The 19,676-nt window shown below is 28.3% G+C and overlaps 1 protein-coding gene across 1 annotated transcript in view; it reads right to left on the bottom strand.

Moving 5' to 3' along the window:
* LOC119662480 (putative uncharacterized protein DDB_G0291608) overlaps nt 1-18,431 on the bottom strand; it is a 42,379-nt gene extending 23,948 nt beyond the window's left edge. Inside the window, exon 1 of the mRNA XM_038072110.1 lies at nt 17,325-18,431. Within this exon, the coding sequence (XP_037928038.1) occupies nt 17,325-18,171 (847 nt within the window). The 5' untranslated portion in view covers nt 18,172-18,431. The remainder of the gene's footprint in view (nt 1-17,324) is intronic.
* Nucleotides 18,432-19,676: the final 1,245 nt, after the last annotated feature.

The raw sequence follows: 19,676 nt of genomic DNA on the forward strand, positions 1-19,676 counted from the left end.
ATAACATTTAATCCGAATTGTACAAAGAAATTAAATTTTATCGACTTTGAAAAGATTTTCGATTATATTTTGTGGAGACACACTTGTATATCGAACGCCTTCATAATAACAGGCATTCTTCGTAATATATAAATCACATTTGCAAATCGATACGATATAGTATGGAATACTACACTATGGAACAGTGAGTGACACTCTCGCATCGGCGATAGATGTTGAACAACGTTTTTATCACTTCTCTTCATCTCATAATAATCCTTGTTTGAGTCATTTAAGTACTCGACAATTTTGCTGCACTTATTAATATCTCACCTTATGGAAATCTATTAAAAATAATCCGCTATATCACCTTTTATAAATTGTTTCACTTTCTTTTTGGAACACGGATGTGCATATATATAATTACGAAAAAAATTAAAGAATTATTGTAGCAAATATAAAACAATAAATAATAATAATAATAAAAAATATTAATATTATTTGAAACAATATATACTTTTCTAGTAAAAGTACTTACACACTTTGTTTTCAAAATTACAACTATTAAAACTATTAATTCCCAATCTCGACTAGATGGACTAGTCGAAGACTGCTTTTAAAACTGCTGTGCAATTCATTTTCTTGGTATTACATAAAAAAAAATTCAGAAAATATATAATGTGTATTTCATTTTAAATGATTCATTTCCAAATGGTTACTCGATTTTTATTAAAAAGTCTGGATTAAATATAACTCACAAAAAATGTCAGTAAAACTACAATAATCAGAACTCATAATGAAAACAAGCTCTTAATTGGAAAGTTAGATGACTAAGTTTTATAACTCCATTCTACAGATGTTTTGCAATAAAAATCAGTTCTTTTATATTTTTATTGGATTTTTATGGGCGCTATATTACGCTTTCGAAATATCTCTAGGAGTGAAGTGCAAAGTATAAGATCTGTTTCAAGGGGAAAGAAATATATGTACCCCTATGAACTTTTTTTTTATATCAATCATTTTCGTTGTTTTTAAAAAGTATTATAATTTTATATACAAAAAAAATTTTTTTTAATTTCATATACCAGTGATTTTCAGTTAAAGCAATCATCTTGTAGTACAGTTCACTCCATATAATTTTATAGACAACCTATTTAATAACATATTCAAATGTATTTAAGAACACTTTATGATCAAATAAACTACACTTCTCGATAAATATATTTGATACGACTATAACTTAAAACTCTGGAACATATAAAAAATACTACTATGGTCGTTGGTTGCAATATTCTATCTTCGCATAATTATAATAATAATCGAAAGTATTGAATTTTTATCTTCAATGTTCAGTGCTAAACTACATAAAACTGAATTCATGATTCAACTAAATAGTTCAACTTCTGTGAAATAGTTTGTCTGCGAAGCATATATAATCATTACTAGGATTTGGAAAAAAAACCTTTGTTCCAACGAATTAATTCAGAACTAAACAACGTATTAAAGTGCCAGACTGTAAACGCTGTATTGACGTACTAAATGGCAGATCTAATTTTATTCGAACTTGAATTTCCAAGCATTCCAATATAACAGGGAATGAACAGGCAAATAAGTTAGCTCTCATCTTTTCATCACCTTTTTTATGGAAACTCTTGTTTCAATCCCTGCTTCTACTAGCCACAACCGAAAGTTGATTTATGACTATTTTTAGTGAGAGACAAATAGACAGTTGAATCATACTTTCTCAGCAACCAGGTCAGGCACTACACATAAACAATACGGAAGTTTCTAACTTAATATCTGTTCTAACAAGGCACTGGACTATAGAACAGCATGGAACCAAGCTCGTTCTGCCTTATAGCATATTTTGTACATTTATCACTTGTTGGTATACACACAATACTAAACGCTTTGCTCATATTGCCGGTCGGGTAGTAGTTGTAATAATTTTTGAGATAACCAAAAAAATGAAAAAATGGACTTTGTTTGGGCTCAAATTTGGAGAGGTTCCGGTAAGCTGATTGAGCACAAATTAGATTCAAAAGATAGGTCATATCAAAAACTATATTTAAGGAAAATTTCATTTTAATATCTCTCTACTGGTTCAGGAAATACAGAATTTTGATCACACTGTGGGATGCTTCCCGTAAAGACATTTCTCTAAAACTATGACGTATACCGTAACGTAAGATCATCTCACGAGTATGATATCTAGGTGATCTATATCTTGCAATTATAGCAGTTACCATCTAGAAGAGTAGTAGGTGCTGTCTAATCAAATCAACAGCAGTGTTGACCACAATCGACTTGAAGTAAGACTGTTCGAACAGAGACAAGCCATTTGTTTAATGGAGTAAAACATATAGGTAGGTATAAGAATTACAAAAACCAGTTTGAAGAAATAGTAATGACTAGTAGAGATATAAGTAGTCGTGTAATTATATATTTCTAGATATTTTCATATGCGGCACTTGATACACTTAGGAAATATGAATTAAAATTAAGATCTGTGAAAACACGGAAATAAGCCTACAATTCTAGAAAATTCAAAACTAATACCGAACTAAACTAAGTTAATTGAAAGACATTTTAAATTTTATTAACTAACACTAAAATATAATATGCATAGTTTCATACTTCATGCTGAAGAGAGAAAAGCAGATAAGTGGGAATGATACAAGAGGCTATATTGATAAATTGTGGTAGTATATAATAGTGGTAGAGACTTCTACATAAATAGCAGTTGTCAAAAAAATTACAGTGATACAGTAATCCTCTTGAAACTAAGTTAATAAAATACGAAATAAAGTTCCTTTAATACAAATCTTATACTGTTATAACTATACTTGAACTACATATTACCCAGTAAAAATAATAGATTTCAAACATTCTTAATTTGAATAATAATCGTTGTTTGGAACTGTTATCCTAGCAAATTGAAGAATTATTTCAATTATTTCTACTATATAATCAAGTAACTAACTATTATTCATTCGTTCAAGCCATTAATTTCATATTAGTTCGCGTCATAGTAACTTTGTTTAGGAAAACTTCCCATCAAACTCAATAATTGAAAATCAAATATAATATATATTTTTTATTACCAATAACTCAGCTAATAAAGTTTAAAAATATTTCAATTATTGTACTTTTAATTATCTATATGAATATAAAGTTAACAATTAAAAATCTAATAAAGTGGACAATATAAATATAACACTTCATCAAAACTGTAATAATATTTTTATTAGATATGCAATATTCAATTTTACTTTACTCGACATCGTAAAAAACTGAGACGATAAAGTTTCCATCCCAACGACGAATATTAAATAAAACTAAATAAACATTTATTTTAAAAGTCATAAAGGTCTGTTATTACTTTGTTATATAACATATATACTATATATATATGTATCAGGTGCTAACGTCGTCTTCAAGTAGAAACGAAAACCAATAATCGTAAACAATGTGAAAATTTTATAGAACAAAATTAAAAAATATTTTAAAATAAATACCGTTTAGTTAAAGTTTAATCTATAATGTATTCATAATTATATTTCAATTTCAGCTGATCTTTTATGACTCTTCAGAACTCTTTAATAATATTACTTAATTTAAAGTTTTTTTATTACACAATTCTGTTATCTATTCGAGTCTATCCAGAAATTCATAATCATGAAGACATTTGTATGTGACCCCATTCTTTTGGTCTAAAGACTTTTAAAAATAAATTCGTCCCCTTAGTATACAAACATTACACATTCATTCAATAACTACTAAATTTTAGATTTTATACTTTACTTTATAAAGTAAATAAAAAGTATATTTATTTCAGATACTATACTCAGAGAAAAAACGATCGAAAAGGTCACTTCAATCCTCAAACCAATTTTCTGAAGAATCTTTAATAGATTCATTTGTTTTATTTAATCCGAATAAAATTCGAATAATTCGAATATTTTCGAATAATAACGAATATTGAGTTTTAAATAATTTTCGTTGTTAGACTCCATCAAATCTCTTCCATTTATTGTAAAATTTATATATTGTTTTCACAGTACGTATTACTGTCATGTTTGAATTCAATGCTCCCAGGGAAGTGAGACTATTTTTTATGGAAATCTCTTTAATGGTATTTGGTTTGTTTAAGTAAGAGACAATCTGAGATAGATATAGTGCGTTTATTGAGTAGCTTTCTATCAAAAGTTATTATATTTTGAAACAAAAAAATACCACTAAGAGAGTTAGCTTACAAGTTGGGTTATTGTTTTTCAATTGGTAGGTATGTGTTGCTGCTTGACTACCCTTAGAAATGGTTTTTATCAAGACTGTGTACTGATACACACTTTTGAAATTGCTTTTTACAATAAGTGAGCATGCCCTTTATTCATCAGATCTGGTCATCAATTACTATATTTTCTTACAAAAATTATAGATTTGTTTCGGAGACTCTCGTCATATAAGTGGAACCATAAATATTTTTTGGAATTTGTAATAAATTTGTTCTGTAGGTTCCAAAACCTAAAAAACAAAAAAATTGAAAACGTTCCTTTCTATTTTGGGTGGATAACTACTTGAACTTCTTTTAAACCTTCTTAAATGACAAACTTTTTAAATACATTTTATAATATAATAAGAATTTATGAGAAATGAAACATATTTATAATAATTGGAGCAAATCAATTGGTCAATTTAAGATATTAACGTTAGCCTATTCCCTGGTTCAACTGTTATATTAATGAAATTTTCTGAACTATTATTTAATTGGTTCAAGCCAGTAAATAATCATTCTGCAAGTCTTTCTGATGTTTATAGATTTTCAGGAATAAAAGAATGAAAAATATTCAGTTAATTACAAAATTAGATATGACTAATACATAGGCAGGTTCATACCCAGATATTACCTTCGAAGCAGATTTACAAATTAAATATCACAAAATTTTTAAAATTTTTTTAATTATAATTTCCCATTGAATCAAAAAAATAAAATTAAAGCAATCATACTGAAGCTATCATGGTAAGTTATATTTCATTTTAGAGTTTTCATTGCTATAAGATAATCAATTAAAGCTAGTAGTTGCAATTGGAAGATGAGCCAAAAAGATAAAGGATTGCTTGATAATAACTATATATTATCAATTTTAAAATGACATTGCATATAGCTCATGGATCAGTTTAAAGAGCGCTTTGGCTACTCAAACTCTCCTTTGGCTAGTTGTCGGTATAAAGCATAATTAAATTTGAATTGATTGTGTTTAAGAGCCCAATTTGAGGTCCAACCACTGCTATTATGCTGTTTGCATTTCATCTGTAATTACCATTACCGGTGCCATTACTATAGATGATTGGTCCAAAGACACTTCTCTGTAGAAATCCAGCTCTTCAAATGTAGATAATCAAATATTCGTCTTTATGTATTTCTTTGGATAGTTTGCAAAGATTAACTGACAGTTCTCTACAGCACTCCAGCTCTAATAGTATTAATAACTTTATATTCTTCTTTGTATACTCGAATTACCTTGAATAGTTTACAAATATCAACATTTTGCTTTTCCTTAATAAAAGTTCCTTTTGTCCTACTCGATCAAAAGGTTGAATCTTATCTATAAACAAAGCAGGGCAGACTTTAATTATATTTTTATTTGAAGTCGATCATATGTCTTACTTTATAGAGTTAAACAGACGTCATGGTACTAATAAATTATCCTAGTTAAAATCGTACTAACCTGAATATACGACATTCTAAAAGAATATATTAAATTAAACAAATTTAAGCATTACCTATTATTATTAAATATTTTTAATTAATATTATTAAATATTTGTATTAATGACTCAATACTGTGTATAAGGATATTCAAACTATGCCAGATTAACCATTAGAAAGGCCACATAATTAGATACATGATTTTTTCGTGAACCTCATGATTGAATTTTCTATCGAAATCATCTAAAGTACTCCTTTCTTTTAAGCAGTTTTATTTATTTATTAAAACCTTATATCGTTTAAACGAATTAATGCACTTTGGACACTACTAACAGATTACAGATAAATTTGTAGCATTTAATTATATAAATCACAGATCTGAACTCATTAATAAATGATGGTTCCTGTGCTTACAGGAGTTATGGTATCCAGCTATTTGGTAATGCTAGTTCTTGAAGTGTTGAATTTATCCAAAAAGCTCAGTCAACAATACTAAGAAAAATCACTGGTGCCCTATGGTATATTAGGAATAAAAAATTCCACTGACACAATATAAAAAATAAATACCATAAAAGGCTAACAGAATATGTTAACTCCTTAGCTAGGAATCTCGTATTTCTATCTACTACTTCTCGTCTAAAAAGTAGTGACAGCCCAGCCATTAATTAAAATTCAATATGCACAAGTAAAAACCTCATTCTCCGATAAAATTCAATTGTTTTCTTAACAAACCACCGAACATTCAGTCCAAAGAAATTTAAGCCATTGTTTTTAGTGAGGTCCGTGATATAAGGTCTACTTATTTTACCTTATATTATATAATGTATAATTAAAAAAAAATTATAATATTTATGTAATTAGTGTGAAGATTTTAAAACTTATTTTTAGTTTCATTATAAGAGAAGATATAATAAATATATGTGAAAATAATTAGATATATATATAACATTAAATACTATTCTGGAATCTCAGGAACCCTCTTTAACGGGTAGATTACTATAAAGTCAACTATATTTGTTTGATAATCTGTTACTGGTATATTGAGATACATTTATATATATTTGTTATTTATAAGATATATTCATAAAATAAACTTTAAGAATTGTTAATATATTAAATGTAAATTACTCGTACTATTAAATTCCGTTACCAGGTTAGCATAAGCGAATTACAATATAAATTAAAAATTTGTTGGAAACAATTTGCAAAATGTCAGTGTCAATTAATGAACACGCTTTGATCATTAGATACTATGTTTCATTTTATTGGTTGATTGGACGAGTGAAGCAAATCAAACGAACCGCTAAGATGCTTCACTTCCTCAATGGGTAACAGTAGCAGAGACAAGCAAGGAGAACACAACTAATATTTTCGTAGCGCTTTCATCTTTCTGCTCTACTGGGAATTTGGAAAAATCATCATAATTTAAACAAATAAAAATTATTAATGCAAACACACAACCGAATCCGAATTATTGGTTAACCTGGATCCATATTGTGTGCCGGCGTCAACAGTTGGCAAATGTTTTTGACGAAAACAATTACTTTTCCCAAATATAATAAAAATAAAACCAAATAGATTATATACGGGTACAATTATGAAGAAAATATTATGGAAGCATGATCGTTTCATATTGCCTTCCGCTCGAATTGCTGAATCGCTGAATTTACAATTGTGACTACTGCACTGGATACACCAAATGCCGCACTGGGCTACGTCATATTTGCTCTTTGCCCATTTGCCACAGATTTGTTTATATGAAATTTTTCAAAATTTAAATAATCGAACGGAAAAATAATTAAAAACATAAAAGATAGTTTTTTCGATATTTCAACTTTTCGTGCTGTTTGGCTCTTTTTTTTTTTTGTTCTTTATTATTATTATTTATATGAAAACCTCTGAATCGGATACGAGATGTAGCAAGTCTTGGGTGAGTACGATTAGAAGATATCACACAACTTGGCTCAGTTTATTGGAATAAGAAACACACGTAGGCAAACACACTCGGAGATCTGTAAATAAACAATCTTGCGACACTTAAATGCGATTTGCTTCCTCTTATTTATTTTTATTTGATGCTCATGAACATTTGTATTATTTAGAATAAATTTGACTATGGCATCCTTTGGACTACATAAAGAATTTGACTGATAAAGTGAAAACTCTTACAACTTACATAAATAATGTACATATTCAGTAACTGATTAAGCAAGTATCGAGATGTGCTTAAGTAAATTAAAATTAAAATAAATTAAGTTAATTAAGATTATACTAAGAAGTAAATTCTACTAAAGTGAAAATAATATGAACGTATTTCATTTAATTGGAGGGTAAGGGGTAGAATCAGCGAAATACAAAGCTTCTTCGGCTCAAATGTCAACCTCAATTTCTCGTTGTGCCCCCTATTTTTACAGACGAGGCTCTGGCGTCCGAGTATACGGCGGAATAACCGTTTTTATCACCTTGCTTTAATTTGAAATGGTTAAAACAACTGAACAGGTTCGCGACTCATAAATTTCAATCTCAATGCTAAACACAGCAGCCCTGTCACCAACCTAGGCTACTTTAGGTCAATCACCTACTGCAATTGAATGCTCAAATTATATTTAGCATTAAACAGAAATACCTGACAATTCTCTGTATGTCTATAGTCTATGTTCCTGATGGAATACGGCTTTATGATAATAACATGCCATTTATTGGAAAGGAACTTCTTTCCAATGAAAATGGTTCCAAGTTGTTTAGTACCTGTGGAGTATGGCTTATATATATATATATATAATTTGTTTTGGATTTGGATTTTAGTTACATATCAAGAAGAGTTTACCATTTCTCTTAGAGTTTTAGACTGAAATCTTTGAAGAATTTCGTTCTTCAGGCTGTTCCCCACAGTTGCATACCACAGGTCCATATTGGTTTTAGCACACTTTTATAAAAAGTTAGTTTATTTTTTAGGGATACTGAAGATTTTTTATTCAGTATCCCTTTTTTATTTATTTATTTTTGGTATTGAATTTCAAGATATTTTCTTTTGTTCTATATAAAAATATGTGTTTTCCATATCAAACATTTATCCAAATGCAGGCCCAAATATTTTGCGCTGTTTGATTCCAAAATTATTATATTATTAAGTATAATTTGATGACAGATATCTTTTGTCATTGTGAATGTGATATGAGTAGATTTTTTTTCATTTGCGTTCATATATCAATGCTTCAACTATTTTGAAATATCATCAAGACCAAGCTTCTAGTTTAAAAGATGGTATAGAGAGATCACTTGCACTTGTCAGGATAACTGTGTTATCTGCATATGAACCAATTAGAATTTCTGTCGTCTTCCGTAAGTCGTATGTGAAAAGCAGATACAGGATTGGACCGAGTACACTACCTTGTGGTACTCCAGCTTTAATATCATATAAAAAAGACGTTTCATTCTCGTTATTGACAAAAAATAGTCTTTTCAATAGATACGTATAATAGTATAATAGTTTAGTTGCACAAGCTTTTCAGATTTGAACCGAAGTCCTTGGTGCCCCATACACGATCAAATGCTTGAGATATGTCCAAAACGCTGACGTGTAGTATTCTATTCGCTCGAAAGTGGTTTGTGTTTTTTCAACAATTCTATGAATTTGCTTAATAATTAAATGTTTCTTTTGAATCCAAACTAGCGATTCGGAATTATTCGTTTCGACTCAAATTTCGGCATAATATTTTTTAAGAATATTATCTCAAACACTTTTGAGAGAATGGAAAGGAGACTTACTGGTTGATAAGATTCAATGTTTTTAACTAGTTTTCTTGGTTTTAGTATCATCTTCATTTTGCCAACTCTCCATTGAGCTAGGAAACAGGGATGACTTACACGTGAAACAATTTTTATAACAAAAATTTCATAGCGATAATCTTTAAAGCTCCCAAGAAAGTAAGTAAATGTATACTCCCTCATCATTTTTAGTACATGTTCACTAAGTTTACCACAGATTACCACTGGGTAGTCCCGTACATGCCAATCATATATTTTTGCCATAAGTAGTACTTATTATTCATGAATAGAATAGATTGTATTTAATAAAATGAAGTTTAAAAAAAAAAAAAAAATGTTCACTAAGTATATCAAATAACTATTCAAAATCATGTGAGATAACAATAAATAAATAAAATTTTTCAAATCGATACTCTATAAAGATCCAAGAACAGTAAGTAACATCAGTCCACTATAATGTATATTGAATAATTATAATAAATCAATAATTAGTAAATGTTACAATCATGTAAAAGCAATTTAAATATAATGTTAAATATTTTTTTTAATAAATAATTTTTTTAATCATAATTAATTATCTTCCATAGTATTTTTACATTACATATAACAAAAAACTAGTCAAAATCTGCATTTTCAATACATTTTAATCTTCTAAGAGCATAAAGCCTTGGTGAAATGTTTTAATTTTTTAAGTTTTGAATATTATTCAGCCAAGATTAAAGCAAGTAAGTAATTTGATAACTGATCAGAATCAAGTGATATATATGCCCTGCCATATAAATACTAGCACTTCATTGAGAAGTTGAATCCTATATAAAAACAGGCACTCGTTTAATGACAAAGCATATGTATATGGTATATACTTAGATATTAATTATATATTACTGTTAGGCACAATCAAAGTATGGTATGTACAAAAACAGAGATGGCTTGTGTCTTGAAGAGGTGATTAGTGAGAAGTAAAAAACTGCTATAATTTTTTTTTTAAAGGTGCTCAGCGCTGAGTCTGTAATTTGAAAAGTACTTTGTGACTTTAAAGTGTATAGAGTCGAAAATTATATTTGACGAAAAAGAAGAATTAAAATATCGATAATCATCAAAGGGTACCGAAATTAGAAATACAACTTGCAACTGCAAATATATATTTGATTTGCAGCATTGAGACACTAACACTATTGACACTCAATGGACTTAAAAACTTGCAGTATCATTTGCACCGTACTACATATCAAGAAATTAGTGCTGTTATGTACAATAAAGTGCTTATTCATAACATTAATTTAGTGAATATTATATTTCAAACATATATTATCTTAAATTGTTGTTTAGATATAATTGTTATTTAATAATAATTAATACATGAATTGACTTATTCGGTTTATACAGCTGTGGTATAAAAGAATAATGGAAAATAAAGTATCAGTTACATATATAAAAAACTATTATTACGACAAATATATTAATATAATCTATTAATATTAATATTAATATATTCATTTAATATAAATATATTAAATGAATCGATTTATGTAAACTATATTCTGCAATTTTTGCAAGTTGTTGAGTCGTTTGGAAAGGTTTGATACTCGTACTCCATAAAATGGAATTCTTTATGGCTCTATCATAGTTCGATTAAGATTTCTTGTTACGATATTTTAATCAGTTCAGTTTTTGTTACTATCACTGAGGTTTTTCTTCGTATTTAAATGTACACTTTGAACGTCCGGTCGTCATGATTCTGCTTGGGTAATAAGTTTGTTACAACTCGAGATAACGCATTAGAACTAGTGCTTCATTTAATTATTGTAAAAATTTAATTGATCTAACTTTTTGGAACTGTGGATGCTACTGAGGTTGGTATAAATCCTTTTCTTTTTCCGACCTATGCAGTGAAGAATAATATATACAAGTACTTTTAGTAGTGTACGGCAACATAACATTACTTAAGTTCTAATTACCTAAAACGATATTTATCATCAGAGCTGTAATTACTTGTATTTGTGTTAATATATTCGGAAGACATAATCTCTTATATATATAACTCATTATTGAGTCAATAGAAGAGTCTAACTTAATATAAAGTTTAGAAAGTAACATGCGTCAGCTTTTAGTTCGAATTTTAGTTCTACGCTTCTGATGTTATGTTATCCGAATGGGGCAACTACTAGCCCCAGTAAATATGAACTTAAAGAAAAATAATCAAATAGAACGGCAACTAATTTCAAAATGCGTTTCTAAGCCCTTCTTAGTCTACCAGTGATAAAAAAGACCTTCAAATTCTTAGTTTTAATCAAAAAAGGCACGAAGATTTATGCTTGGGAATATCGTTGTGGGAAGTAAAATACAGATTTGCTTTATATTGAAAAGAACAAAGCTCCTTGACGACATTGAATTCTGGAAATGGTATAGATATCTACTCAGTTAAGGTAGGTAGAATTTTTAACGCGTTCTAAAACTCGGGAATAATTGATGAAGGCTTTAAAACAAATGTTGTTTTTTGTATACGTTAAAACGGCCAGACAGGGGATCCCAGCAAATATCTCTTAAAGAAATGTATGGCTAAACTAATGATCAGCGTACTTACAGAAAAACTTCATAAATTAGTAGAAAAGTATTAAACACTTAGCCTACTCGCATCGCTACAGTACTCCAAGACGTCTTCCAAAAATGAACCTCCACTATAGATAATATGTACAGTTTGATTTTGAATTCACACAGTAAATTTAATGAAATAAAAATGCTGTGCATTTTATTTAGTGGGTTTCGTCAACATATTGTGGACTACTACATCTAGATCAATCTAGATGTAGTAGGTTTCACTGACTATAAATTAATCGATTTAATAAACCTTTATTACTGCTCATGATAAGAAGCTATTCATGAGTAATTATGGTTTGGATCTAAGTTTCATTATTAGTGTTCACTTCAATAATATGAAATGTGATATTTCCGTTGAAAATATTTTAAACTAGATATTAAAACCAATAAACAAGATAATTGAAAGATGTGTCTGTAATTCACTGCATTTGTGAAAACATATATATTATCTTAATTATAAACAAGTGTGAACACAAATTTCATATAAAAAATACTAAATCTGATAAATATTTGTGGTGAATCAATTTAAGTATTTTACTTTGCTGATTTAAATGTTTTTTTTTATTATTGTAAAAGTAAAGAAACGTGATACATCTTTCAGTTTTAGTTCTAATCAATTTTTTTAATTCAATTAATACAGAAAAAAAAACTTAACGGTTTTTCTGGATTCAAATATATAATATAAATAATGGGGGCACTCTAAAGATAATATAAATCATTCCGAATAGAATATTAGTTTTGGTGAGCTACACCTATGGCAATGTATTCCAGATCGATATTCAACTGTTTTAATTCAAATAAAAAAAGTTTTCTAATGAATACTAGATTACTAATATCCATTTGTTAAATTAAATTCAACACAATACATCTGTTTTATAATAAAACATAAATTGCTTACAACAGTTCTATACATTTATCACAGTTCTATACATTCTCGTGTGTTATGCATTTAGCCACAGTGTTACCAATCGAAAAAAAACTGCACTAAAAGTGCATTAAAAGACCATCTCAATTAAAGTAATAACCCCCGATTCACCCATCGAAAACGCCATTAGTATATCCATATTTTATTACGTCTCTCAAAGTAGTACGTTCCAAATATTGTCAAGCGAAATGCTTACTGTCGATTTTTATTTGCTGATCATCAAATACCATTTACGATGCTTTCGTTTTTGGTGGAAGATTTTCATAGTGCGGAACTATCTTCAACAACTTATCTGATACAACCGCATTAAAGTCACTGACCTTCTTGAAATCTTCAGACAATATGTAAATTTTACAATAAATGGAAGAGGTTTGATGTTATCTAATAACGAAAATTTTTTATAACTCAATATTCGTTATTATTCGAAAATATTCGAATTATTCGAATTTTATTCGGATTAAATAAAACAAACGAATCCATTAAAGATTCTTCAGAAAATTGGTTTGAGGATTGAAGTGACCTTTTCGATCGTTTTTTCTCTGAGTATAGTAACTGAAATAAATATACTTTTTATTTACTTTATAAAGTGAAGTATAAAATCTAAAATTTAGTAGTTATTGAATGAATGTGTAATGTTTGTTATACTAAGGAGACGAATTTATTTTTAAAAGTCTTTAGATCAAAAGAATGGGGTCACACACAAATGTCTTCATGTTTATGAATTTCTGGATAGACTTGAATAGATAACAGAATTGTGTAATAAAAAAACTTTAAATTAAGTAATATTATTAAAGAGTTCTGAAGAGTCATAAAAGATTAGCTGAAATGGAAATATAATTATGAATTCATTATAGATTAAACTTTAACTAAACGGTATTTATTTTAAAATATTTTTTAATTTTGTTCTATAAAATTTTCATATTGTTTACGATTATTGGTTTTCGTTTCTACTTGAAGACGACATTAGCACCTGATACATATATATATAGTATATATGTTATATAACAAAGTAATAACAGACCTTTATGACTTTTAAAATAAATATTTATTTAGTTTTATTTAATATTCGTTGTTGGGATGGAAACTTTATCGTCTCAGTTTTTTACGATGTCGAGTAAAGTAAAATTGAATATTGCATATCTAATAAAAATATTATTACAGTTTTGTTGAAGTGTTATATTCACATTATCCACTTTATTGGATTTTTATTGTAAACTTTATTTACGTATAAGTATCTCACAGATAATTAAAACTGCAATAATGAAAATATTTTTAGACTTTATTAGTTCAAGTAATTGATAATAAAAATGAATGTATTATATAGTTTCAATTATTGAGTTTGATGGGAAGTTTCGCTAAACAATGTTACTATGAGGTGCACTAATATTTAATGAATAAACTGAACGAATAGTTAATGATAGTTAATTACTTGATAATATAGCAGAAGTTGTAGAAATAATACTTTAGTTTGTCAGGATGATTCAGAAAGAATTATATACAATATCTCTTGTGTTACGAACTCAGTTCTAACAAGGGTACTATGTCTTATAACATCGATCGGTCACTAAATAGATACAGTAATTACTTGAAAAAAATACTACGTTTAAAACAGGGAAGGGAGCCCTGTTAATAATAAATCTTATATTTGCAAAAAATAGATTCATGCAAACAAAAATACGACATTCGAAACTGGAAGAACTCTGTTTATAATAGATCTTACGCTCGAAAAAAATGGACTCGTGCAAAGAATAAATTATAAGAACAGAATATAAAAAAAATTAACATATGAAATATTGCACTGTATCGTGCTTTAGAAAAAGTGATCACCATTGGCCAAGAAGTAACAAAGAAAGCCTGATGAGAAAACAGATCAAAGAAAATAGATCCTAAAACTAGACATTAAGAATTCATTAATTTTGACCCGCGGGGCAAATATAATATAAGCACTCTGAGTCAGAGGAGTTGTACAGAACAATGCATAAATTTTTTCGAAAATAAATCAAACCTCGAAAATATGTTTATAAAAATTAAGTTCCATCACAACAAAGTGATAAGAGACATTCCTCAGATATTGATACGATAACACAATGCAAAGTATGGTAATGTACACAATATTGACCTTTCTGAAAATTTAAGAATAGTCAAATTTGAGAACGACATTACAGTAGTGGAAGTCACTAAAATGATGTTTTAATATACATTCAAGGGTCATCTAATTATAGTAAGTGAAATCTAATTAAATATTCATAATATAATTATATTTGATCGCAAAGTCCCACAAGAACTAAGTTATTTTGTAAGCAGCACCAATCTGGGCAACTGAAAAACTGATATAACTGGAGATAATAATAACAGTTCATTAATTAAGTACTATAAGATATACCATTAGCATTTCACATAGTGTCGTTCGATGCCATATTTTTTAATTCATGTAAAGCATTTACTGATATCCTAGTTCCAACAAACGTATAGCTGCTCTCTGGATAACAGATTAACAGAATATAAGAACTGAGTGCTAACAATAAGTCAATAGTTAAGCAAAAGGCTTTCGGATAGTTATATTTTTTAACACAAAATATAGAAGGATTAACTATCAATAACTCAAATCGTTGAGTGTATATGGATGTTTCAAGCATTACTTCTTTAAATACAACTGAGATGTGACAAGGACTTCGTTTTTTTTTTGCTTTACATGACTGAAGGATTGAAGGCTTCAAGGTATAAATAATAATATTATATTTTTAGAAGGGCTTGAAGAACTGTAAATATATATTGCCAGATGCAATATATAAGAAAAAAATATAGAGGTGAAAAACAGTTTTTCTTTTTTGACTTTTAACAGTTCTAGGTTAGTTTGAGACTGCTCGGATTAAATCCACAACCCATTTACTTTCTAGACAGCTTGATCTTTGTAAAAAATGGATTAAAGTCCGAATATTGCAGTTTTTAAGCGTTAATAAGTAGACACGAATTTCGTATCTTCAGTAAAATTTATTTGAATAAATAGTTAAACATTATTCCTTTGAACATTTATAATAAAAGTCCTTTTGTTCACTCTTAAAAGACATTTCTAAAATATTTGTTAAAAACGGTTTTTTTCTATAGGGTAGGTGAAAACCAGTGTTTAAAATAAAACCGATATTTAAGTCCAAAGACAAAAAATCTCCAAAAACAGACAACTTTTCAGTAGTATTTTGAAACTTTGATTTTTTTTTGTCAAAAATCGAATTATCTAGAAGAAAGCTGGGTGCCATAGTCTCGAATTAACCTCAAACCGTTAAGAAATCAAAAAACAAAAAGAATTTAGTACCCCTCAGTGTTATTGATTCTTAGAAAAAAATGTATAATATATTGATGATATATTATATATATATATATATATATATATATATATATCATAATATATATAGTGATAATATATCACTGAAAATCGGTCTTATTTTAGGAGACATGATAATATTTATGAAAAAATCTGCAACTCCCGTGAAATCTTTGAATCATGATATATTCTATATTTTAAAACATATAAACATGTTGCTTCAATATCGAAATAAATATCTTAAGCTAGTTCGTGACTCGAAAATAGAATAATAATAATTTCGATATATACATTAAATTTCGATATTTATATAATCGATAATTTTTTTAAAATAATATGCTTCCTCCATTTTTTAGTTACTTAAAAAACGGACCTTCAATATGAAATTTTAGTACATGCATAATTATAATTCAAAATATTATTTATTATGAACTTCATGTCAAATCTTGACCTAATAGCATTTTGTTTATTCCATGCTTTAAATAAAACAAGTTAATAGCTGTACTTATACTATCGGAATAAATGGCTCGATTATTGATTGAGAAAAATTATATTCCACCTCTTCATTTGTCATTGATTCAGAGAACAGAACTCCAATATACAATTTTCAAACATGCGCTATTAAAATTACTAGGTAAGGTACACACGTTCTAACCTATTGGAAAATAAGGTTCTCCTGTATAATGGTGTAGAACGTGTAGAATGTAATGAGCTTATACAAGGAGTATGTATTTTTTAAAAATGTAAATAAAATTATTAAAACATTTTTAATACTTATTTTTGTATTAACTATATAACCAAAACAGAGATTTCACTATTGTCAAATAAATCTTTGCAAATGAAACTTATACTGTCATTATTTTTGCTAATATAATTTTAACTTTTAAAAGTTCACATTTATCACTATTGAGATATAGATTATCCCAGTGAGGTAAATTTAAATGAATATTCCTAAAACTTTTTAAAATTTTGATTTAGTACACTCTTGCATTTATGGATTATATATAAATGTATTTAGTACTTTACCAACATCACAGCCTCTACCCATAGCGTGTATTGGTGTTGGACGTACAATTTGATGAAAATCCATGAAAGTCGACGGAAGCAAGGAGTTCTGAAACACCTTGCCTAAATCTATATCCGCCAGAGGAGAGTTGAATGATTTCAATTGTGCAATCAATTGTTGGCACTTCTGACTCTGCTGTTCACGTATTTGTTGTATAAAATGTTGACTTGCGGTCTGTTGGTAATGTTGTTGGAGCAATTGTTGCTGACGTTGTTCATCCTGTGGTTGCTGTTCTTCTTCCGGTTCCTTTTGTTCTTCCGGTTGCTGTTCCTCTTGCTGTTTATCATTTTGCAATAGGTTTTCGCTAATACGCAGCCGTGGAGGTGATAGCTCAAATTGTTTTGATGGGAAGCGTATTGCGTTGCGACTATTCAATAGACAATTGGGATTTGCACAACAAGTAAATTGATCGCTATTATCACAGCACTCATCACTTTCTTTTTCTTTCTTAATTTTATCTTTATCTAATACTTTATCATTATTTAGTAAACGATCAACACTAAAACTTAAAGCAACTTTTGTTTCACTACTCGAAACCACTGATTTATGATTACTTTCTATTACACTTTGTTGAGACTTCTCCGATTGCTCCATGGGCTCATTATCATTAACGGTTTCTTGCACATTTTTATTCGAATTTTTTTCAATATCAACACCCTGATCATTACTTGTATTTGTTGTGAACGTTTCACTTTTACTTGAATTCTCTTCGGAATTTTGCATAGATATACTCTTAGCCAATTCCTCCATATTGTATTTATTTGTTGCAATCGGCGCTTTAAGTTTGGCTAAAATTCCCATTTTCATGCAATTTATTTTTTTTTTTTTCAACAAAATTATTTATTTTTTTTTTGAATCTTTTATAATTGTATCTCAAAACACTTGGACATTATTGAACTCTTTATTTATGCGTACCCGTCTGCGGGTATATTGAACAAGTAATTCGTAAAGGATATCGAAAAGCATCTGAAGGCACATTTGTTTTCACCGACGCACTGCTCAATTTACGTTCTAACACGTTACGATGTTCTTTTCATTGAAATCACTGAAGAACTGAAAATCATTCCCAACCATTAAGACATCCCACACAAAACTGAACGCACACAGATCGAACGATCGATATGTTGCTTAAGCCGATTCAATGATATCGAAAAATCTCTACGTACCGTTGAACAGATATGAACAGTGGTACGAAACTATGAAATTTGTGCGCAAAATCGATTTTGAAATAATTTTATGTGAAAACAAACATTCAAACAAAGCTATGATATTTAGATATAACGAATTATTTAAGAGTTGAAATTATCTGTTCAAAGCAAACAAATTGTATAAATAGGAGACGTTTTCGTAAGGGTAGAGCAGACTATATACAAGAGATAGCGTTAAATTTATGTCTAAAAAAAACAAATAATAATATTTCGTAATTGAAATGTAAAACAAAGTTTAAAACAAAAAAATTTTTTTATAATAATTCACTCACAGAAATAACAGACCAATTATATATATTTATATAATTTCTTAGCTGTAAGCGAGTAAAACAACCGACCAAAATAACTATAAAAGTTGATTAATTGAATGATTTAGAGAAGTTTCATATTTAAAATTTAATTTTCTTCAAGGACTTGAAAATGCAGAAGTTACAATATTCTTGCAAAAAACTGTAATCAATTTGTATATCATCCAACTATAGCTGCCACTCCTACATCGAACTCCTATAAAAACATACTTAAATTCTCAAAAGGTAATTTCAAATTGATATCAAGTTTCATTACGGGACATTATGGTCTGAAATATCACCTTACGATTATCTGCTAATACTGAATGCAGATTATGTCTCGAAGATGAGGAAACAACTATATATATTCTTTGAGACTGTTCAGCTTTACAAACTCACAGAAGTAACTTATTTCATTTGGAATTTTTGTCACCAGAACAGATAAAGAGCGCTTTCTTAGATTTAGTTCTGAACTTTTTTTACCAAGCTTTTAAGGGCTGTGTGTAATCAATAGTGAAATTGACACAATAGGACTTCACATCAAAAATTTTAATAATAATAATTTTTGATTAACATATAAAAACATTAGAGGTTTTTAAATTATATTACCACTGAGTATTAACATAAAGACCATATATTGAACCAAAGTTTCTAATGACATGACTTATTCGATTGGTTCATTCTGCATCTGGATTTAATCTAAATTTATTCTAAATCAATCAAATTTTATTGACCAATCGAACATTTTTAGAATAATTTAAAATTTTTATAATTCTGTTAGAAAATACCTATATACTTCATAATTAATTAATTAATA

Source organism: Teleopsis dalmanni, chromosome X, assembly GCF_002237135.1.
Source record: "Teleopsis dalmanni isolate 2A chromosome X, ASM223713v2, whole genome shotgun sequence".
Classification (NCBI taxonomy): domain Eukaryota; kingdom Metazoa; phylum Arthropoda; class Insecta; order Diptera; family Diopsidae; genus Teleopsis; species Teleopsis dalmanni.